The 23,950-nt window shown below is 45.2% G+C and overlaps 1 protein-coding gene across 1 annotated transcript in view; it reads right to left on the bottom strand.

Moving 5' to 3' along the window:
* GLIS1 (GLIS family zinc finger 1) overlaps positions 1-23,950 on the bottom strand; it is a 300,120-nt gene that overhangs the window by 59,422 nt on the left and 216,748 nt on the right. The window contains 1 exon segment of the mRNA XM_032217837.1: positions 12,632-12,793. Coding sequence (XP_032073728.1) covers positions 12,632-12,793 — 162 coding nt within the window.

Genomic DNA, 23,950 nt, shown 5'->3' with positions numbered 1-23,950 from the left:
GTTGGCTCCAGGTGGCTCTTTTTCAGGTTCACCGAGAAGCCGTGTTGCCGGAGAGTCCTGATGGTAGAGTGGACATCCCGCCGCGCCTGGGCCTGGCTTGAGGAGTGAATTATGATGTCGTCGAGATAACACTCCAGGCAAACGGGGCGGTTCCGGAGGTGAGCCGCCACAACAGCTAGTAGTTTCATGAAAGTCCTGGGCGCGGATGACAGTCCGAAGGGGAGAGCTCGGTATTGGTAGTGCTCCCCTTCGAAGAAGAACCTCAGAAACTTCCTGTGCATCATATAGATGGGAACGTGGAGGTAAGCCTCTTTCAGATCTATTGAGATGAGAAGGTTCCCCCCTCCTCATGCAATCCAAGATGGAACGCAGGGATTGCATTTTGAACTGCCGGTAGGCCAGATGGAGGTTCAGGCGCTTCAGGTCTAAGATGGCCCTCCCCCCCCGGATGACTTGGGAACCAGAAACAGGATGGAGTAGAAGCCCTGTTTCTGCTGCTCCCTGGATACTGATTCTATAGCTCTTATTTGGATGAGGTGACGGATCTCCGCCTGCATGAGCTCCCTTTTCAGGGGACTCCTGGGTGAGGGACAACAGATGAATGTCCGTTGGGGAAATGATAGGAACTCCAGCCAGAGGCCCGTCCTGACCGTGCTCAACATCCACTTGTCTGTGGTTATTTCCCCCCATCTGTTGGCGTAATATTGAAGCCGACCCCCTATGGGGGGATCCCTGTGGTGGTCACTTCCCACACGGAAGTTTCGGGAGATGGATCCGCCACGAAAGGGCTTTCAAAAGGAGTGTTGGTGTTGTTGCCTACCATGCGACCTGAAGGAATCCCTGTCCTGACCTCTATCGCCCTGCTGGGAGTAGGGCGTGGTATAGGAGGAAGAGGTGGAGAGCATTGTCCTGTGACCGAAATGGCTGCCTCCGAAAGGAGCCAGACCAGATCCGATTTCTTGAGAGTTGCAGGTAAGATCTTTCTTTTATCTTTTGTCTCAATAGTGAACTTGTCTAGTGCCTCCGCAAACAGAAGCCCCCCTTTGAAGGGAGCAGAGGCCAGCTTCCACTTGGCCTTCATTTCCGCCTGCCAATGGCGAAGCCAGAGCAAGCGGCGAGAGGTCACGTTGGAAGCCAGTGCCCTGGACGCAAATTTTGCTGCGTTCAGGGAAGCGTCAGCTGAATACTCGACTGCGGTAATAATTTTAGTTAGGTCATGTCTCCACCGAGATCTCCGAGAGGGAGGTTTGGGTCTCAGCTGCCTCAACCAGAGGAGCAAGGAACGGATGAAAAATGATGCAGAGGTGGATGCCCAAATAGCCCAGACAGCCGCCTGGTGAGACTTAAGACAAGCCTTCTCTGATTTTTTGTCTTCTGCCTTGAGACCCTCCAAGAGGTCCGCCGGCAGTTTAGAGTTAGAGGTCAAGGAGACCACCGGAGCATCCACTTCTGGAAGCTTCAGGGCCTCCTCCATCCTATTCTCTACAGTGTATAGAGTCTTGCCCCCCCCCCCCACTGGGGTTTGTCAGGGTCCCAGGCTGAATCCACTGCCTCTGAACCACATCTAAGAAGAGATCTGGGACCGGAATAGACTCCTGGGCCGAAGGCGGTTCTTTAAACAAGCCCTCTTTATGGTCCCTAGTGGTGGATGTCCCTGTAGCTGAGCTCTTGGGGGTAGCGCCCAGCTCAGTGGAAGCCTTTGCCTTATGAAGGATGGACTTGAAGAGGGAAGGCTTAAAGAGCCCAGTGAATGCTGGCTTATCTGGAGGAAGGTCTTCATCCTCCGACAGTTCGAAGTCCTCTACTTCCCCTTCCTCCAGGGCGGACTCCTCCGTAGCAATCGAGCTGCCAGATCCTGATCCTCAACCTGCTTGGTAGTAGGCTTGGCTTTGGAAGCCACAGCCTTCCTGCTACTCTTCTGCTTCATGCCTTCTGCGATCCCTTGGGAGATAGCTAGAGTTATTATCTCCCACATCTCAGCGGAGAGGCCTGGCTTCTTGCTCCTCCTGTGTTGGGCCCTGCTGAAGGCCCTCCGGCCTACACTACCTCCAGAATGGGAACCCTCCTCAGCAGGAGGGACACTTTGGAATGGATCCTGCTCCTCTCTCAGGGAGGAGCTGGGAGAATAGGGGTAAGAGCCAAGGTGGCGCAGTGGTTAAATGCAGCACTGCAGGCTACTGCTAGATCAGCAGGTCAGCGGTTCAAATCTCACCAGCTCAGGGTTGACTCAGCCTTCCATCCTTCCGAGGTGGGTAAAATGAGGACCCAGATTGTTGGGGGCAATATGCTGACTCTCTGTAAACCGCTTAGAGAGGCCTGAAAGGCCTATGAAGCGGTATATAAGTCTACTGCTATTGCTATTGCTAACTCCAGGAGGACTCAGGTGAGGAATCCCTGGAAATGCTACCAACAGATGAGGGAGACCTGCTCTCCTGAAGGGAGTCAGGCTCCCTATCCCCCCTCTGGGCTGGGGTTGGCTCAGAGATCTCCATGCGCTCTGGGGATGAATCTTGTCCCCATGGCCTGGGCGATCCCATACCCGCCTTGTGTTGTTTGGCACTGTCTCTCCTGTCACTAGCCCCCGAGGGCCCTGCGGGGCCTTTGCTAGTGGAACCCTTGCCCCCTTTACCCCCTTTGGGTGGAGGCTCCACCCTGCTTCGTTTGGCTGAGGGCCCTGACTGTGCTTCTTGGGCTTCAGAGCCTCCATCTGGCATGGTGGCTCAGTAGAGGTGGTTATATAGAAAGGGGCCAATGGGCCGTTAATGGGCCTGAGCCTGCTGGCTGCGAGTGCCCGCAGATCTGAGGGAGGAGAGGGAAGCCCGGGAGACAATACCCTTCCTCCAGCTGTCCTCCACTGCCGGATAGATGTTCCACTGGAGGAGAGGCCTACTGGCGTCCCAGGCAAGGCTCCGTCCTCCCGGCAGTGCTCCGCTGCTGAAACTGCTGCTGGGTAGAAATAGCGCACGTCTGGTTGCAGCCTCGAGGGCCTCCCAACCTGTCGCTCGTTACGTTATAGCAGGCCGCGACGCTGTTTCTGCGGCTGCCGCTTCGCTCCATTAACTGCGCGGGTTTGGAATGGCGACCGGGCTTTTTCGCTCCACATTAATTCTGGCGAAAAAGCACCGAGAAGCCCCCAAACGGACCGCTAAAACAGCTGGAAACAGTCCCTGGGAGAGCTCAAGAGCTCCGGAATCTATAGGACCTGCTGAAATCCGGAGGCTCGCATTTTTACTATAGCGGCAGCCCGGGCTACCCAGCTGTGCGAGGACAGCGGCGACGGCGGCGCACGGCGGTGAGAGCGGCGCGCGGGCGTTCGGAGCCTCCCCTACCATCTTACCATCTCTGGTCTTTTTCGGAAGCCCCTGGTGCTGCTGGTGAGCCCCCCTGGCCGATTACCTGCTGGCCCCTGGTCCTATCAGTCATCCAGAGCAGCGGAACAGCGGCTGCTGAGCTTAGAAGAAAAACGTGGAGGAAAGCATGGAGGAAATGGCGGCGCCAAACAGCTGACTCACAGCATTACATTCTTACATCCTCCTTTCCGGCCAGCTTGCTGACTATGCTGGAGCTGAGTGGTGGTGACTGTGTCTGTGAGTCCTGGTGACTAGTGAGTGACTAGTGAGCTAAGAGGGGTGAACTTTTAACTTAGTCTACTTTAAAGAAGGGGGCTGTCGGAAGCTGTTGGAGGCTGCACTGAATCTATAGATTGAATGGTCGTGCTTGCTACTACCCTAGACGCCCCCCCCCCTCGGACCTATCTCTGCTCACTTTGCTACCTGTTACCTAATTTATTATTTATCATCTGCTGTTTTGCTATTTATTATCGTTGTAACCCCCTCCGGACCTTGCTCCCTGCTCACTGAATTATTAAGAGGAGTAGGACTGTGGCCAACTGGCAAGGAGGAATAGAGGATGGCGACAGCAGGGACAAGGACTGAGCCCCGAAAATACCAGCAATTTTCCTTCCATTTGCAAGAGCGGTGCAAGTTAGCCTCGAACTCTGGCCTCCTACATTGGGGCCCTTATATATCTTTGAGAAAGAGACTTTCGAATATACAGTCCGCTAACCTCCACCAGTGGGGCAAGACTATATGGGAGCCGTCTACGAACTCTGGAGCTTTATACTCAATCTTGTTTGTCTACAGCCACCTTATATACTACGTACTTTTGACTTGGTGGCTAAGGACATCTCCCCAGGACATAAGAAGGGAGAGGAGCAGACCATCGCTTCCTCCACTGTTTCCATATTATTATATATTATAACTGCGCAATTTTAATTAGAATGTTGAGTGTATGGGAGTTGCTTGGAATTGAATGAATGGCCCACTTTTAGTAATTGTTACCTTTGTATTTTATATGTTTTAAATTCTTACGTGGGATTTGTTAGAGTGGATAAATGAGAATGCTTGACTCGGAGGACCTGCTGGGGAAGGCGGGAGGAACTGGGGTGGTTGGGGGGACCATGGACATGGGAGTGGGTCGGAGCATAGCGGTCGTGACAGGGAGAGGCAGATACGGCGGGGACCTTAGGGCTGGCCATTACCGGGGAAGGAGGGTTCGCTACATTACAGAGATCCCTCCTTCCGGCCCTAGGAGTCCCACTCCAAGACCAGATGGCGCGAGTAGTCAGGACCCTGGTCTCAGGCTGTTGTCGCTAAATGCCAGGTCTGTTGTTCACAAAGCTCCCCTCGTCCGGGACTTAATTGTTGACGAGAGGGCAGACCTGGCATGTATTACTGAAACCTGGCTGGGCACAGAAGGAGGAGTCCCCCTTGTAGAGATGTGCCCAGAGGGATTTCAGGTGCTTCATCAGCCGAGAGCCCAGGGAAGGGGTGGCGGTGTGGCTATTGTAATCCGGGAGTCTCTGTTACCTCGTAGGGTCCCTGCTCCGGAGCTTGTCGGGTGTGAGTCTCTGCTGATAAAGTTGGACCTCAAGGGTCAAGTGGGTTTGCTGCTAACGTACCTGCCTCCCAACTGCGTTGCAGCATCCCTCCCCTCGCTCCTCGAGTCAGTAGCCGAGCTGGCAGTTGAGTTCCCCAGGCTTATAGTTCTGGGGGATTTCAACTTGCCATCGCTCGGTGAACGCTCTGAAGGGGCGCAGGAGTTCATGGCTTCCATGACAGCCATGGGCTTGACCCAAGTAATTCGGGGCCCAACCCATGCAGCGGGTCACATGCTCGACCTCGTATTTCTCTCGGAGCAGTGGATGTGTGATCTTGGTCTGAGGGGTAATGAGATCATACCCCTGTCGTGGTCAGACCATTGCCTACTGAGGCTTGACTTCCGGAGGCCAAACCCCCACCGTAGGGAGGAGGAACCGACCAGGTGGTTCCGCCCCAGGCGACTTATGGACCCTTTGAGGTTCCAGACGGAGCTTGGGGTTATTCCTGATACCCTCGCCCACAGTTCGGCGGAGACTCTGGCTGCCGCCTGGTACTCGGCGGCGTCGGAGTCTCTCGACCGGATTGCGCCACTACGGCCCCTCCGGGTCAGTGGATCCCGGAGAGTTCCCTGGTTTACCGAGGAACTCCGGGAGAAGAAACGCCGGAGGAGATGCCTAGAGCACCAGTGGAGGTCCGATAGGTCCGAGGCAAACCGAGCACTCTTAACTACCTGCACCAAGGACTATGTCCGAGCATTAAGAACTGCAAAAAGATCATATATTTCTTCCTTGGTTGCGTCCGCCGAGTCACGCCCAGCCGCCCTGTTCAGGATAACCCGCTCCCTCCTTAATAGGAGGGATGCGGGAGACTCCTTGCAGGGTAGGGCTGAGGATTATGCTCAATTCTTGGCGGACAAAGTAGCTCGGTTTCGATCGGACTTGGACTCCACCGCAGTAGATCCAGCTGAGACACAGGAAGATCATTTGCCACATCAGTTCTGGGTTGAGTTCCAGGAAGTTGCCTCTGGGTATGTGGACAAGGCCATCCGAGCTGTAAGTGCCTCCACTTGTATTCTGGACCCGTGTCCCTCCTGGCTGGTGGCCAACAGCAGGGAGGTGACACATGGCTGGATCCAGGCGGTTATCACCGCCTCCCTTCGGGAGGGGCACTTCCCCGCCGCGCTCAAAACGGCGGTGGTGAGACCCCTCCTAAAGAAACCATCGTTAGATCCAGCCATCTTAAACAACTTTCGTCCTGTCTCCAACCTTCCCTTTATCGGGAAGGTTGTTGAGAAGGTGGTGGCCTTTCAGCTTCGACGGGCCTTGGAGGAAGCCAGTTATCTTGACCCCTTCCAGTCCGGCTTCAGACCTGGTTACAGCACAGAAACCGCTTTGGTCGCATTGACCGATGATCTCTGGAGGGCCAGAGATGGAGGCTATGCGTCCATCCTGGTTCTCCTTGACCTCTCAGCGGCTTTCGATACCATCGACCATGGTATCCTTCTGCGACGACTGCGGGAGGTGGGAGTGGGAGGCACTGTTTTGCGGTGGTTCTCCTCCTACCTCTCGGACAGGTCGCAGTCGGTGTTAGTAGGGGGGCAGAGATCGTCCCTGAGGCCCCTAACATGTGGAGTACCTCAGGGTTCGGTCCTATCCCCCCTACTATTTAACATATACATGAAACCGCTGGGCGAGATCATTCGGAGGCACGGGATAAAATACCATCAATATGCGGACGATACGCAATTGTATCTGTCCGCCCCGTGCCAACTCAATGAAGCGGTGGACGTGATGAACCGGGGTCTGGAGGCCGTTAAGAACTGGATGAGTGCTAACAAACTGGTGCTCAACCCGGATAAGACCGAGTGGCTGTTGTGTTTCCCCCCCAATAATTTGGCTAATACACCAACGCTTAGGCTGGGGGGTCAAATTTTATACCCCTCAGATAGGGTCCGCAACTTAGGAGTCCTCCTGGATCCACAGCTGACTTTTGACCACCAGCTGTCAGCTGTGACCAGGGGGGCATTTGCCCAGGTTCGCCTGGTCCGCCAGTTGCGGCCCTACCTAGATCGGGGGGCCCTCACAACAGTCACTCGAGCCCTTGTGATCTCTAGACTGGAATACTGCAATGGGCTCTACATGGGGTTGCCCCTGAAGTGCATCCGGCGACTACAGCTAGTCCAAAATGCAGCCGCGCGAGTGATAGTGGGCGCACCTCGGTTCGCCCACGTTACACCTGTCCTCCGCGAGCTGCACTGGCTGCCTGTTGGTCTCCGGGTGCGCTTCAGGATAATGATGACCATCTTTAAAGCACTCCATGGTAGTGGATCTGGGTACTTGAGAGACCGCCTTCTGCCGATTACCTCCCTAAATCGACCAATCAGATCGCACAGACTGGGCCTCCTCCGAATCCCATCTGCCAGTCAATGTCGACTGGCGACCACACGGAGGAGAGCCTTTTCTGTTGCTGCCCCGACCCTATGGAACGAGCTCCCCATGGAGATCCGCACCCTCACCACGATCCAGACCTTCCGCGCAGCCCTCAAGATCTGGCTCTCCCAGCAGGCCTGGGGATAGGCTTCTAATTACCCGCCCGAGTGTTTGATTGCTGAATGAAAGTTGTGTTTTATTATTTTTCTTTTGTTCACAAAGTGTTTGTTTTGACCTTGCACTTCCCCTCCCCTGTGGTTGTAAGCCGCCCTGAGTCCCCTCAGGGAAAAGGGCGGCATATAAATCCCAATAAAACCAAAACCAAAAAAAAAAAAAAAAACCCAAAACTGACTGCTTCGGCTCTGCTTGCACACTGTCACACGGGACTCCGACTGCATTAAAATAGCTGCAGCTGCGCGCACCGCCTCACCCTTCCCGGCGAAGAAAAACATGGGCTCTTTAAAATGGCTGCCACAACCACCGGGATGATGAAGGAGTTGCCGCAGCTCCGCAGAGGCTCGGCCTGTGCCCACGAGGTTCTCAGCGCTGGGGGGTGATATGGGAATCCGAGACTTCCCTATCGTCCCCCCTCCCTTCACTGGCCTCTGCCGGGCGAAGGACTCATGTCTTGCCTCACTTGAAGCTAGCGTTAGGAAGCGATCCCAGCAATCTCTCAGCCCTCAGAATGAAGACAGGCTTCCAAGGTCTCAATCCTTTCCTGGTGGTCAGAGGATGGCAAATCTATATTTATAGACTCCTAATTAAAATGGGAAGTTCAGTCTATCTGCCCTAAGGCCAAGGAACTCCCCAAATTAAAGTCCTCTTGGGCGGACTGAGTTTTTAAACTGAGATATTAGAGGCAAAGGGAGGCATGGTCAAAGAAAAAAGATACTCAGTCCTAGGGCAGATAGACTGTGTTAACCCATGCTTGGACTCTCCAAGCAGCGCTCAGGAGAATGAAAAGGGCTTCAGATCGGTGGAGAGCCGACGTGGGTCGGAGATATATGCGTAGGGCGCGGCACATGTCTAAATGGTGCCAACGACGCTCCCTCTCATGGGAGGGATGAGGACAAAAGTTAGGAAGAATGACCTCCTGTGCTCGGTGGAAGGGTGAATTGACCTTTGGGAGGAAGGTAGGGTCCAAGCGAAGGACCAACCTGTCCTGGTGAAATTGACAAAGGTCGTCCTTGGACGACAGAGCCCCCAACTCAGAAATGCGCCTGGCAGATGTCACGGCGACTAGAAAGTCCACCTTCATGGATAGAAACTTAAGGTGAACTGTGCGCAATGGTTCAAAGGGAGCCCCAGTCAAGGCCCTAAGAACTAGTAGTAGGTCCCAAGTGGGAAACCTATGTATGGGGGAGGCCGCAGGTTAGCAGCTCCCCATAGAAACTTCTTGACTAGGGGAAGGTGAGTCAGAGATAAGTGCCACTCACCGGGAATGACCGAGGACAGGGCCGCTTCCTGACGCCGAAGGGTGTTATGGGAGAGACCCCTGTCTAATCCCTTTTGAAGGAAGTCGAGGATCTGAGCGATTGAAGCCTCAGTTGGACAGATCTGAAGAGGGGAACACTATCTAATGAAAGCCGACCTGGAATTATAAATTTGTGTGGCTGACGGACGCCTAGATGCTCTATGGTTGTTATGACCCGGGATGACAGATTAGCTTACCTCAGGAGGCTCCGGTCAAGTGCCAGGCGGTCAGGTGGAGCCACTGGGGCTCTGGGTGGATTAGGACCCCCTGGCACAGGGATAGCTCCTTCTGAGAAATCCTCCACGGGGGAAAGCTGGAAAACTGGAAAGCTGGACAAGATCCGCAAACCAAGGCCGCCTGGGCCAATGCGGTGCAATCAGAATTATGTCTGCCCTCTCTACCACTACCTTCCTCAAGGTCCCTGGAATTAGTGGGAGAGGGGGAAGGTGTTTAGAAGGCACAGAGTCCATTTGGTCTGAAGGGCGTCCACTCCTTCTGCTGCCTGGGTTGGAAAACGGGAGAAGAATCTGGCTGAGGTCAGGATGGAAGCTGACCTTCTTGAGCACACCTGCCATGCCAATGGCTGGAGACTGGCAAGACATTCTGGAGAAAGTCGAATTAGGCCTGCAACCGAGTCTATCACCGCCCCCAGATGAAGAATTTTTGTCGAGGGCAAGAGAAGACTTTTGGGGAAGTTGACGGAAAACCCAGGGACTGCAAGGTCTGGATGAGCCAAGGTGGCGCAGTGGTTAAATGCAGCACTGCAGGCTACTGCTAGATCAGCAGGTCAGCGGTTCAAATCTCACCGGCTCAGGGTTGACTCAGCCTTCCATCCTTCCGAGGTGGGTAAAATGAGGACCCAGATTGTTGGGGGCAATATGCTGACTCTCTGTAAACCGCTTAGAGAGGCCTGAAAGGCCTATGAAGCGGTATATAAGTCTACTGCTATTGCTATTGCTATTGCTATTGATCAGGCGGAGGTCGACAACCGCCTGTACATTCAAGTTGGCCTGCACGAGCACGTCGACCAGGTAGCATTGGAGTCTCACCGGGACAGATTGGAGGTGAGCCGCCAATGCCACCAAGACCTTCGTGAATGTGCGGGGAGCTGAGGCTAGGCTGAAGGGGAGAGCCCTGTATTGGAAGTGGCATCTCTCATGGGAGAACCAGAGGTACCTCCGGTGGACGGATTGGATTAGGATGTGGAGGTAAGCCTCCGTGAGATCCAATGATGCTAGGTAATCCCCCTGCCTGATTCCCTGAAGAATAGATCTGAGGGAGGACATTTTGAAGCACCTGTATACTAGAAACTGGTTCAGGTGTTTGAGATCCAGAATGGCTCTCCATCCCCCCCGAGTTCTTCGGACAATGAACAGATTGGAATAGTGGCCCAATCTGTGTTCCGTTTCCGGGACCGGCTCCATTGCCTGAATGTCTAGCAGGTGTTGTATGGCTTGGGACATCAGGCGGGAACAATCTGGATCCCGAGATGGAGAGAACACCTGGAAGAAATTCGGAGGCATGGAGAGAAACTCTAGACAAAGACCATATCCGACTGTGGTTCGTATCCAGGCATCTGGATCCACTTGGACTTGTCCATTTGCCAGTTGAGAAGCCAAAGTAAGCGCCTAGAAGTCACCGAGTTAGCAAGGGCTCAGCCGAACATTTTACGGCGTCTAGGGTGGCATCCACGGAAAACTGGATGGCCGCAATTATCTTGGTGATATCCTGCTGAAGTCGCTCATCCTGAACAGGAATGCGATCCTGCAGTTGGTGAAGCCACATGACTGCTGAACAGTTGAAGTAGACCATCGCAGCAGACTTTATCGCCCAAGCAGAAGTGTTGAAGTTCTTATGCAAGGTAAGCTCCGCACGCTTGTCCTCCAGTTTTAGCTTATTAGCCACGTCACCAGACATGACAGATGACGCATTGGCCAGGGTTGCCACTGGGGCACCCACCGTGGGCAGCTCAAGTGCCTGGGAGAAGACCTGCTCCATGTTGTAGAAGGGGTGGTCATTGCTCCCAGGGTTGGGAAAGATGGAAGGGCGAGCCCACTGATTTTTTACCACTTCCAGAAACAAGGGAGGGGCAGGAACCTCCTCCTTATTGGTGACTGTATTGGAAAACATGACCAGGTTAGGGTCTCTGAGGGACAACAGGGTCCCCAGACCCTATCTTAGTGGTCTTCCTGGCTTTGTGAAGCAAAGTTTTACACATTAGAGGAGAAAAGAGATTGGGAAAGGCTGGAGGATCAGGAAGAATCGACTCTTCATCTCTGAGAACTCCATGTCTTGACGAGGGTCTTCGCCTAACACCGATCCCTCGCTAACAACCGAGGGGGAAGGAGGCCTGATAGGGATATGTCTCTGAACAGAAGAAAAGTCCCTTGGCTGTTGAGAACAGTAAGCCGCCCTATCCCCTGGAGGGAGATGTTGACTTTGGGTGAGGGCAGAGGCAACTCCCTTCGATATGGCCGAGGAAAACAGGCTCTTAATGCTCTCAGGCAATAACTCTAAATTCTCAAACTCATCCTCCTCTTGGTCAGCAAGGAGCCCCTGGGGAGCTAGGGTGTGATGAGGAAGAAATCCCCTAGAAGAACCCTCCAATGGGTCCCCATCATCCTCCCGGATCCCCTGGGTAGGCATGGGAGGAGAAGGAGAGATCTCCATACCAGTTTGTCTTGAAGGCCTAGCAGGGGAGACAGATGGAGAAGAAGGGCTGAAGCCCTTGGGAGGAGAGCCTGATTGGTGAGATCCTGGCCTTAATGGGACCTGGATCTGTTGGGGGAGCTGGGTCTGGTGGCCAGGGCCTGTTGTTCTGCCCTGACAATTCTCTTTTCAAGGGCACATTGGTGCCTCAATTCATCCCTTTGGACTGCCCTGGACAGTCATTGAGTGGCGGAAAGTTTAGCTGCTGCTGCCCTGGTTCTAGGGCCTTCCATTCCCCCTGTTCCGGCGTCATTAAGGGCTTTCTCTAGGGCCTGACTTGAGCTCAGCCATCGGATCACTCACACATTCTGGTCGCTGTGGAATTGCCTTGGAGACACCAGCTGGTGCAGAGGCCTTGCAGTGAGAGGTGTACTGCCAGAGAGCAATTTTGCCAGCCCGTCACTGGTCACGATGCAATCAGGAGCAATTAGTGTCCAAAATGGACGCCTCCACATGCGTGCTCCAAAATGGCCGCCAGAGGCTCCTTGTGCCGTTTAAAGGCTTCGCTCTCTTCGCTGCGGCTTGTTTGAATAGCCGCTGCTTGATTGATGGGCACGTGGCTGAGATAAGGTAAAAAAGCTGCTGCTAGCCCACCGGCACTTTTCACTTTGCCGCCTCACCCACAGAGCTGCTGGAAGGAGCCTGACACCCCCGTAGTTCCAGGGATCAGTTGGGGTCCCGATGCCATGAGGAGAGAGCGCAAGAGTCAATTAGCTCTCTCTCGATGCGCTACGAGACCCTGTCCCTGCGGGGCAGCAGCTTTATTTTGGAATTTAGACTGTCCAATGGATCGAATAGAAGAATTAATAACTTTACCTATTTCTCTCAATAACTCACTGGCAATCAAAAGCAGTTGTTTGGACCAAAGACTGAGAGAAGCTGGGTGTCAACAGGGAAATTTCCCCTCAGTCTTTGGACCAATCTGGCTTTCTGAATATCCCACGTGTAGCCCCTCCCTCGAGTCTACTGAAAAAAGCTATCATTCACAAATACCATGGGCCTTATTTTCATCATTTTTCCATTATGGCAATGACTACATTGTTGTATTTTATCAAAAGAAACTTCTGATGGTTGCAGAGAAGGACCTGCTATGACAGCTGTATTTCACTGAGCATTTTATGAAATAACATCATGCTTACAGTATCCAGGTGGGTTCGCTGATGCTTAGCCCGGTCGCTAGAGTTGCTGAAAGCTTTCTGGCAGCCAGGATGCTGACAAAGATAAGGCTTCTCACCCGTATGACTTCGTAGGTGGATCTTAAGATTTTCAAGCCGAGAAAATGCTTTGTTACATCCTTCAAACTGCAATAAAGCCATAAGAAAACCTCTGTAAACCTTTATTAAATAAACCATTATATCCTATAATGAATACAATATTTAAAAGACCATCCAAAGTGAGCATGCAACAAATCAACCAGAATTCAGAACATCTGCTAAAATTTATGGATGAAACACATTTGGCTTTGCTGTTTGAATCTTTTACTATGAATGGCACGTGGGTTGGTAATACTATTTTCACATATGCATAGTGTTATGCCTCCAAAACATGGCATTAAATAAAGGAGCTTAAGCTCCTTTATGAAACAAACTACTAGATACTTACCAATACCTAAATTTATTGGAGTGGTCTTCACATGTATGAGCTATATCCCTGCAAAGAGCACATTTAGAAGCTTCTAATATTTACAGAATTTCTTGATGGCTACACTGTCCTTTCCACATGTAATTAGTCACAGGAAAGAAATGGTTCCTTTGCTAATTTGTAAGAAAGTTTGATAATTGCAACTACCAACTTGGAAAAGTGGTGAACAGAAAGACACCTGAAGTCTTAGTGGACAATCACTTAAATATTAGCCAGCAATGTGATGTAGCTGTCAAAAAAGCCAATACAGTCATAGGCTGCATTTATAGAGGGTTAGAATCAATATCATATGAAGTGTTTATAATGCTTCTGTAAGACCACACTTACCAAATGAATATAGCGTCCAAGAAATGGAAGGTCTGAGGAATTAGCAGAGATGGCTAAATTGACTGTTTTGATTAAAGAAAAAAAATACTTTTATTTCTACTTGGAAACCTTTTCTGGACTTTGTGCTTGAGGTGGAAAAAATGGAACTTTGATTTTGGGTTTTACCAATTAGATTTGTTGTTTTAGAAATGGCTAGTTTATATTATTAAGAAAAAGTAAAAAGTTGAGAGTAGATGTTAATACCTTATTTTACTGCACCAAAGGAGTTGGAAGTCAATGCCTTTTTTTCTTTTTCCCTTGCTTTCTCCCACTATCCACTTTCCTTTTTCCTTCCCTAATTTCCCTAATATTTATTTTTGTATTCTCTTTGTATGTCATATTATAAATTAATAAAAACTATATTTTTTTTAAAAAAGAATACTGCATCCCTATTTGATCACCATGATATAAAGAAGACTAAATTTAGTAATCAGCATCATAGTACTGTGGCCTCCATAGAGGGGTTCACCAGAGACTGTAGAGTGGTGATGATAGTCCTAGAAGCAAGCAATGATTGAGGACATGATATGAGTCAATGACCCTGAAGCAGAGATAGTATTCAGCAGGTTCTGACCAGTTCTGAAAAACTGGTAGCAGAAATTTTGAGTAGTTCGGAAAACTAGTAAATACCATCTGTGACAGCCCCTACCCCATTCTCTGCCATCCGAGTCCCAGCTGATTGGGAGGGAATGGGGATTTTGCAGTAACCTTCCCTTGGAGTGGGGTGGGAATGGAGATTTTACAGTATCCTTCCCCTACCACACCCACCAAGCCATGCCACACCCACCAAATCATGCCCTTAGAACCAGTAGTAAAAAAATATTGAATCCCACCACTGCCCTGAAAGCAGACTGGTCATGGGAGAAGTGGCTACGGACCTGATTGAATATAAAATAAAGAAGGTGGGAAGCCCTGGGTCTAGTCACTCCTTAATGCAGAGGAATGGTGCAGGAAACATGATCTACATTGGGATTTATTCACATTTTAATTCTAAAATTAAGATTTAATCCAAAAGAGAAAGATGGTCCAAATGGATCAACCCAGAAGAACGAACATATATTGCACCTCAAATAAAGATCAGTGACTCTATTTGACATTTGTCTAAAATGATATAGGGGAAGAGGGGATTAACTTATTCTCCAATGCACCAGAAGGCAAAACAAGAAACAATGGATAGAAACTAATCAAGGAGAGAAGCAATCTGGGATTAAGGAGAAATTGAGAACAATTAACCAGTGGAACAGCTTTCCTTCAGAAGTTGAAGATGCTTCATCACTGGAGGTTTTTAAGAAAATACTGGACAGCCACCTGTCTGAAAAGTCTCCTGCTTGAGCAGGGGGTTGGACTAGAAGACCTCCAAGGTCTCTTTCAATTCTGTTGTTCTGTTATTCTGAGCTGAAATCCTAAATACAAATGCCAATATTGGGGGCCTTTGTTTTTCCTTCTTTTTGCTTTGACTAGGTCAAACCCCGTAACTTTAACCTTAAACTGTCTAGCGTGGACCTCACTCCTTTCTTAAGAGGTCTGTAAGGGGGCATGCCACGGCGTGCGCACCAGCGTGCCTGCCCTCCCTCTCCTACTGTCTCTATTTATTCATGCTCATTTACTGTGTTCATATTTATGTTTATACTGGTATCTCGTATATGTTTGACAAACTAACTAACTAACTAACTAACTAACTAACTAACTAACTAACTAACTAAATAAATAAATAAATAAATAAATAAATAAATAGGTAAGGTAGATTTACTGTACTGATTCCCCTGGTGCTAGTAAGAACAAAGCAAAGTTCTGGGGACTCCACACAGGAATTTCAGACCTATTTAAGACATGATGTAAAAGAGCCCTCTGCAATTTTTGAGACACAACAGGAAGATCAAGGGGTTATAAAAGAATATGTCACTATGATACAAAGTGTGGTGCACACGAGAGGAATGCTTGTATCATTCCTACACTGCAAAAGCCTGGTTATGCTTACAAGAATTTACTGTGTAGCCCTCTCCAGAGCACAAAAGGCAACAATTATATCCATGAAGGATGGACTAATATTTCACTGAGATAAATTGTATTAAAACTGAGGAAATAACTGACCTAGAATTCAGAGATATATTTGGAGAGGAAATTGCCTCTTGAAATATGATGCCTTTGCTGAGATTCAATATGCAAGATTAATAATGTCATTGATTAACACAGATATATTCAATATATTTTAGAAACAACCTAGTTACTGCCTAACAAATGTACAACTGTGCAATTTACTTCAATCCTGCAATAAGAATATGCTTGACAATGTTAACATTTTAAAGCTGATTTAGAAATGACTGATATGCATGTGTAAAAACACCTGGCTAGAATCCTATCATTTTTACTTTCTTTGCGATTCTGTCTTAATTCCATTTCCTTTGACTCTAGCAAAAAGAGAAGAAGATGAGGAGAAGGGGGGGGGGAAACAGAATATAAATGAACAAAATAGAAAAACAGCGGTACTCAGAAGAGAAATATGGGGGACACAGTACAGGAGATAATGGACACAGAGATGGCCATAAAAAAGAGGTGCTGCACTTCAGTAACCAAGAAAGACATGTTGAGGTTCTTCTAACCAGTTTCCTTTATTGTTTCTCACCTGTAGACTGAAATCTTCCAAACTAAAGCAGAAAACTTACACCAGTGATGGCCAACCTTTTTGGCACTGAGTGCCGAAAAGTGAACTAGTGTGTGAAGCACCCATGCGAGCTCGTCTGAGCCACAACCCCAGAAGAGGAACTGCCCAGGGGGTTTGAGCATGGCAGAAAATGAACTTCCAATTTTAGGCATCCGCATGCACACAGATCAGCTGGCCAGCACACATTCTCAAGCTGGAAATCGGAAGACCAGCTCTTCCACTTTCTGTCACTGCCGCACGTACGAAGGCCAGCTGATCATTGCACACACATGCATGCCAGAAACCCGGAAGAGCAACAGGCGACACAACACATGCCAGCAACATTGCTCCACATGCCACTTTGGGCACGTGTGCCATAGGTTCGCCATCACAGACTTACACCATTAAGCATACAGAATACTCTGAGAGTTACTAGGAAGGGGCTGTCTCAACTCTCTTCTGTACTATCTAAACTTTGCTGTCTTTTGCTCCTTTGGAATGCACTTTCGTCCCCTCAAGATATCCATGTACTTCAGAGGTAACCAGACACAGAAGGGGAAAAAGGGGGAGAAGTTCCCCTTAATGTTAAAAAAAGGTGCCACAATTTTTAAAGTGCAGTGTTACAGACAAACTGCCCATAGCCTGATGTGCGATTCTGACTAGCTCAACCCTTCCATCCTTCCCAGATCAGAAAAATGAGGACCCAGATTGTTGGAGGTAATGTGCAAATAATGCTTCTAAGTTGCAAACCACCCAGAGAGTGTTGTAAAGCACTATGAGGTGATATACAAGGCTAAATGCTACTGCTATTAAATGAAGCAGACAACAATGACTCCAAACCAAAAGACTAATCTTTAAATAACACACAAGAACATTAAAAGAAAAAGTCCTGATGGGCCATTTAAGGCCCATTTTATTCCAGCATTTTAATTCTTATAATGGGCAATCAGAAGGCTTTAGTATAATTACACACAGGAAGCAAAAACTCTTCTTTTATTCCCCTTCTCTGAGTATTTGGAGATATATGCGCTTCCTAATTTAAAGGTAAATATTGAGTATTCTATGCAAACAGACTTGATGCTCATGTCCTCCATAAATTCATAAGAACCACTAAATTAAAGAGCTAGAAGGAATATTTTTGAAGATTATCTATTCTTTCACTGTGCTCAGTGCAGGAATCCATTACTACTGGTATAGGATAATTAGTATTAATTATTTAATCTATTTAAATATCCAAAGGAAAGGACAATCCCAAGGCAATTTATTATCATGTGAAAAAGTATCTGTAGGTGCACTCCATGTACAGTTTTTTAAAATATATGTAGACATACAGTATACATATTTTATCTCCATTCAAAAGCATGTAAAAGATATGAAAAACTGATGAATGAAAGGAATGAAAAAAACTGACTCTGAAATTATTCATCAAAAAATTAAGATTTGCCATTTTTTTTCTCTAGAAAAAGGGATATTACTCATGAGTCTATACCTGGTATAGCCCCTTCGGCAGAAACTACCTCAAATAGGCATTTCTTATAACTGTCTAACTGTCTCTAATATCAACTGGGAGGTATTTTTCCCCCCATTCCTCCATCCAGAATCTTTTCAACTGTACAACAGCATCTTGGTGGAATTGAGATCTGGGCTTGGACTTAGCTATCCCAGAAACCTCCACCACCACCCCTTTTCCCCCTCAGCCAATGCTTGAGGGATTGAATGGAATGTTTAGGGCTATTGTCATTTTCATTTTCAGTTGAGCTTCAATTTTCTGACTGATGTTCTTGCATTATCCTTTGGCACTCTCTGGTACATTGAAAAATTCATAATAGATTTTACAATGATGATCTGTGTAGGCCCTGTTGCAGAAAAGCAGCCCTAAGCCATAGTGATAATGAACCATTTTTACCATCATACTTTATAATTGACATCTGGTCCTTTTGGTGAAATGCTATCTTTGGTTTTCACCAAACATGTCTTCTGGTACTATCCTGAGCATGTTGTTCCAGACTTCCCGCTCTTTACCTAGGTGTTCAGGAAGAAATTTGCCCTGATGTTCTTTTTGGACAGCAAAGATTTCCTCCTGGTACATTTCCTATACAGATCTAGTTAGTGCAACTGCTTTCTGATGGTAGACTCATGCACTCTGACATCAACAATGGTTAGAGTAGGTCACATGATGAAACTCGTAAGAGACTTATTTCAGTGTCATGCATTCTGCTCTAGGCTCAAATGGCCAAACCCTGGGGAAATTGGTTATTTACTGCTGTAGGTTTTGACAGCTGATATTTGTTCGGAGCACTGAGCTTTAACATTAGTGACCATGATTTAGACAACAGGTTGTCTAAAATTTCACTTGCCACTGAGGATACAAGACACAGTTGTTAATGAAACACAGGACAATGTACAGTCACTAAATCCAATTTGCACCAGTAAATTGCTGACTCATCTATAGTTAAGTGGATCATCTTTAGACAAGAAGGCAAGAAAAATACTTCCCTTTGGCATTATATATATTTTCCATAAATTCTGAAATACCATAGAAGAGAACTCCCAGATGACATCCAAGACTTCCATCTGGTAACTCATCTGATTCTAAAAATTTACATGAATAGAGTATGGTGTCTTTATAGCAAACTGGCTAACAATAATAGCCTTCCTATAAAATACACAGATTTGTACATTTCAAAACATATTATATTCTACCCATATCGATACACACAACCAATCGGGGATTATATTAATAGGAAAATCTAAGCAGCAATCTGTAAATACATATAAAAGATCTAATTGAAGACAATTTTATGTTTTTGGAATAAAGAAACATATCAAAAGAGTTACAAGTCTTTATTTCAAATTTGGTGAGGCGGCAAGATAAAAGCGCTTTGCAAGCCACAATTGATTCACAGACTGCCAATTGGCAATCTCTAAGCCAAATGATCCATTGTGTTGTTTCCAGCTCTTAGATCTGATGACAACCATTTTGCTGCCGTTTCTTTAGAGTAACTAATTTTGCAGTGTGCAAGCATGATTTTCCCTGGCTGCTGAACTTGTTGCTGATTCTGGCACAATTCCACTGAAAACAATGCAGCAACATGCCAGAAGATGGGGGTGGGGGGGGAGATAAATCCCATAAAATACAGATGTTGGAGGATAACTCTCCTGATGTGGATATTCCAATTCGTTAAGAAAAAAGGAGTACAGTTTGTTCTGGATTTTGTGTCTTCAGCACATACAAAAATAACATTTTCCAAATGAACAAAAATTGGAATGCAAACAAAATTATCTTTTGTAAAGACTTAAAAATCTCCAATTTTTAAATTTTAATTATAGGGGATTTCCCAAAGCCACTCTGATTGCTTACAGGTATAATATAGGGGAAATAGTTGCATTACTAAATAGCAATTGTAATTGTGCATGTAAATATCTTCGATGTGCTACAAACAGGTTAATAGATTCCACAATCTTTTCCTTTATCTTACCTAGTCTAGATTATTATTATGAATAATATAAATTCTATTATTTTAGAAAGCTTCTGATAATTAGGATAACAAGAAAGTATTAATTTTTACATTTGTACAATTCTGCTACAAATGGATTGTTTTTTGTTAGTGGAGCTAAACACACATTTACTTAACACATATTTACTTAATTAAGACATGATTGCAAATTTAGAAATTGCAAAACTTCACAAACATATTTATCCCAATGCATTTAATATGCCTGCAAGAATAATAAACGTTATCTATTGATTTACGTATTAAGAATTCTTTTTAGAAACAATTTGACTATTTTACACCATTATTCTGTGAAGGTCAGATATTAATTTTTATAGATGCAAAACTGGTTCATATGTCAACAAATGTGACAACAGAGACATCTGTACAAATGTTTGTGACTTGGAGGACCCAATTTCATCCTGTGAAAACTTCCAAACCTGTTGTTATAACGCTTCTGTTATCCTTGCATGACAATGCTCTTATAACTGAACATTTTAACACATAAGACTTTTTGAATTAAATATTTAACAAAACAATTTCTTACTGAAAAGAGCTGAAAACATTAAAAAAAATGACAAAGTACATTGTTCTGAATTTTTCAAAAATAATTGCGCCATATTATCAGGGCCATGTATTTACACAGCAATTCATAAAGACATGGTTAAACACAAATGTCAATACATTATTAAAAGTTGAATGTGTTCCTAAGGATACTTAATTGCAATGGTGTCTAAGACAACTGTTGTCAGGAAGGGGGAGGAAACCAATAAAAAATACAACATTTGGGGCTATTAGGTGGAGCACATTTTCACTGGAAATGAGTTGACTGTAAAGGAGGAGGTTTTACAGGGGCACTACTGTAAATAAAGTTAGTGTGCCGTTAGAGAAAGCTCATTAATACACACTTCTGCTTTCAGGAGCAAGATCAGTTAAACAGGCTACCTTTTATTTATAGACTTACAAGGAAAACAGCAGGTCATATTGGCTGTTGACATCTCAGACAGCCTACAGATGGAAAACCTGAAATGTTTCATTCCCAAAACATTTAAGTCTATCAATAGGAAATCTTCTGTTTTCTCAAAAGAGTTGAGCTTCTTCTGAGCTCTACTAAATGTTCCTCCTTCTTTTGAAGTACTTAATAAAACTTACATTGAATATGCATTGAATATGACTTGGCCAATGTTTATATAAATTTTATTATTTTCAACTGTAGAAGAGAATAATGATTTTTTTTCAGCATGAAAATCAAACATTTCACAGAGCTCCACAAGCTGATCCTGTAGCAAAGATATTTATTAGTCTAAGGTCATTCATCTGTCTTTTCAGATTTTTTTTGTTCTTGATGATCTGGATATGATGAACCACACAATACATATCCATTATAACATTACAGCTCCAACTTCTTCAAATAAAACAGGAAACTGAGCAGTGATTTACAGTAGATTTGTGACTTCAGCCCCTTTCCTCCTTTTCTTACACCAAGTGATTTTTCTAACTTGTGTCCCATTCAGAAGGCTTCTCATTATAACAAAGAATACAGGCTTTACAAAAATCTCCTGTACATCCTTTTTAGAAATAACTATAGTTCTATAACCATTCTCTGTTTCTTCTCTGCTAATTTCAACTTAATTTGGTACAAAGGTTTGCTCTGTATTAGAATCAATATATCAAAGTCAAGAAAACAACAGCAGGAGGAAGAGAATGAAAAGAAGTGGCTGATTAGCACAGCACACCATTTTAAAAGCTAAAACACCACATGTGTGGCATGTTACAAAAGAAAATTAAACTAAAAAAGAACCATGAATTCCAAGCATCTGGAGTTTTAAAATAAGAAGGGGAAACAATATGAAAAAAATGTTCAATGCAATGCATTATTCTACAATGAAGACCATTATGATACAATAATAGATCTATGGAGGAAAGGCAAATGGAAAAAGACAAACACACACACACACACTCAGAGAGAGAGAGAGAGAGAGAGAGAGAGAGAGAGAGAGAGAGAGAGGGAGAGGGAGGGAGGGAGACAGAGACAGTGACATTTAAAGAGTTAAAAAATATTGCCTGTTCAAGGATTATCCAGTTGATTCCCACAAGATTGTCCAGTTTAATAATAGGAAATGATTTACATATAGTCTTCCACAATGGTATCTATTACGTTGCCTGGTTCTTGGGCCCAAATTGTCAACATAAAGAGTTTACAATGAAATCTCCAAATTAACATGTAAAGTGGCTGGGATATATAGTTGCTCTCTAGATACAAGATTATACTTCTACACAAATCTGTATTAGGAAAAAGTATTAAATCAATATCACCCCATATTTTGTGGGTTGTTCATCTACAGTGCTTTTTACAATCTCTACATAATTAGAATACCTGAAAAATTCAATGATGTTAAAGTGAAGCAATATTAATAGGTATCAAAGAATGCATATAAAAACATTTGAATTAATAGATGTCAAAATTTAGTTTAACCAGTTTCACAGTTAGTTGGTCTTATATTTCCATTTCTTCCTTTCCCTTTCCTGTCATAATCCAAGAACTCTTGTTCTTTATTATATAAATTTATACTCTTTAAAACACTTTTGGTGTGTAACCATATTATCACTGAATAATAAAATTTCTCTGACCTTTTACACACAGTATGTTTGCTCTCACCTTGGTTCTTCCTGCTAGACAAATAACTACTGTAACCCGAAATTGAAAACCTACTATTATATCTAAATCCAAGCTCCTGTCTTGTACAACACCATTGTTTATGAACCCTATTTTTCAACCAGAGTGTTAACAAATCTTGGCCTGCATAAAAGCAACATATGGCTAACTAGGAAAAGCAATTGGGCTCAAAGAGCCTATATGTCCTATTCCTTGTACTTATTTAAAGTCAGGAAACATTAATATATGAGCTTACTGAGCAAACATCATCTGTGTCAAATATTGAATTGATACCTTAACAATTCTGCTTGATCATTCTCTCTCCCATCTGCAATTCCCAAAGTCTTATTCCTTTTAAAGCTGTTTTCAACAGACATGAGTTGACATACAAAAGATAAAATTGATTATGTATGTAGTCTATTTAATTTTATAATTCTTTAGGGGGTCTTTGGTCAGTAACTTAAGATGTTCAAATGTTTCAGGGCAAAGATAATATATTAAACTGCAAAGTTCAATTTCAAAATTGTTCTGTCATTAAAGAGTGAAAAGAAGAAGAGCATATATTCTGGACACCATTCCGCAGCTTCTTATCTATGGTGATGTCTTGTTATGACCTGTATTGTATACATATCATATTCTGAAATCATATGTATTGTATACATATCATATTTAGATTCTCAAAATGCTTCAGAAATGGGATTCCAGGGTATAACAACTACTGTATAAGACGGGTGTCCAAACCTTTTGCAAGGAGGACAAAAAGGTGAGGTGAAAATGTGTGGGGGGCGACCATTCAGCCTGATGTTCTTTGAACCATTAACATTAAATGCAAATGAACTATTTTATGAAAGACTAAACAAATAACTCCGGCGGGGAGAAAACGCTGAGGGCAGCTCGAAATTTGAAAATGGGCTGCAATTGACTCCCGGGCCGGACTTTGGACATGCCTGGTATAAGATGTTCATAAGATGCAAGTTTAAAATTGAAAGATTTTGCATTCAGCTCTAAAAATGTCTCTTTAATTACAGTTCTTAAAAAAACTTGAAATATAACCTAACAGAATTTTTAAATTGAAATGTTGAATACCAGCCCAGAAGTCACCCTCCTCTCTCCAAAAGTATGTTTTTCTCTGATTCTCTCTCATGTTTTGAACAGTGCATTCAGCCTTCAGCTATTTAGGGTACAAAAAAAAAGTAAGTTACATTATTCTAATACATGATTATGTAATATTTTGGATGGAAAAAGTTAAGTTCTTATAGTACTTTTAAGAGAAGTACCCATCGTTTGTCTACCTGCCACAAAGGCTTTTACAACAAAAAGTGCTTTGGACTTGTATATAACTTGTTTTCAACATGTGCATTTAATTTACGTAGTTTAAGAAATGTCCTGTGACCACAGTACTAAAGAACTGAAAATGTAAATTGAAAAAAAAAATCCATATGATTAAGTAAAATCCTTAAAGAGAAACATGTTGTTAAGTGCTTAATTGAGAAGAAAATGTAATGCAGTAAATAGAAGTTCTTTTTGAATAAATCACTGAAACACATGCTTTCTGTGCAAAAATTGCAGTGTTTCTCTCCATGGAGGCATCTGGAAGAAATTAGCATGATATTAAGAATAATGTCAAATTAAAACATTTAGTTTTGACTTCTAAAATTAA

Source organism: Thamnophis elegans, chromosome 5 (genome assembly GCF_009769535.1).
Source record: "Thamnophis elegans isolate rThaEle1 chromosome 5, rThaEle1.pri, whole genome shotgun sequence".
NCBI classification, from domain to species: Eukaryota; Metazoa; Chordata; class Lepidosauria; order Squamata; family Colubridae; genus Thamnophis; species Thamnophis elegans.
Note: the sequence above shows the minus strand (reverse complement) of the source record. Positions and strands in the feature narration are given on the sequence as shown.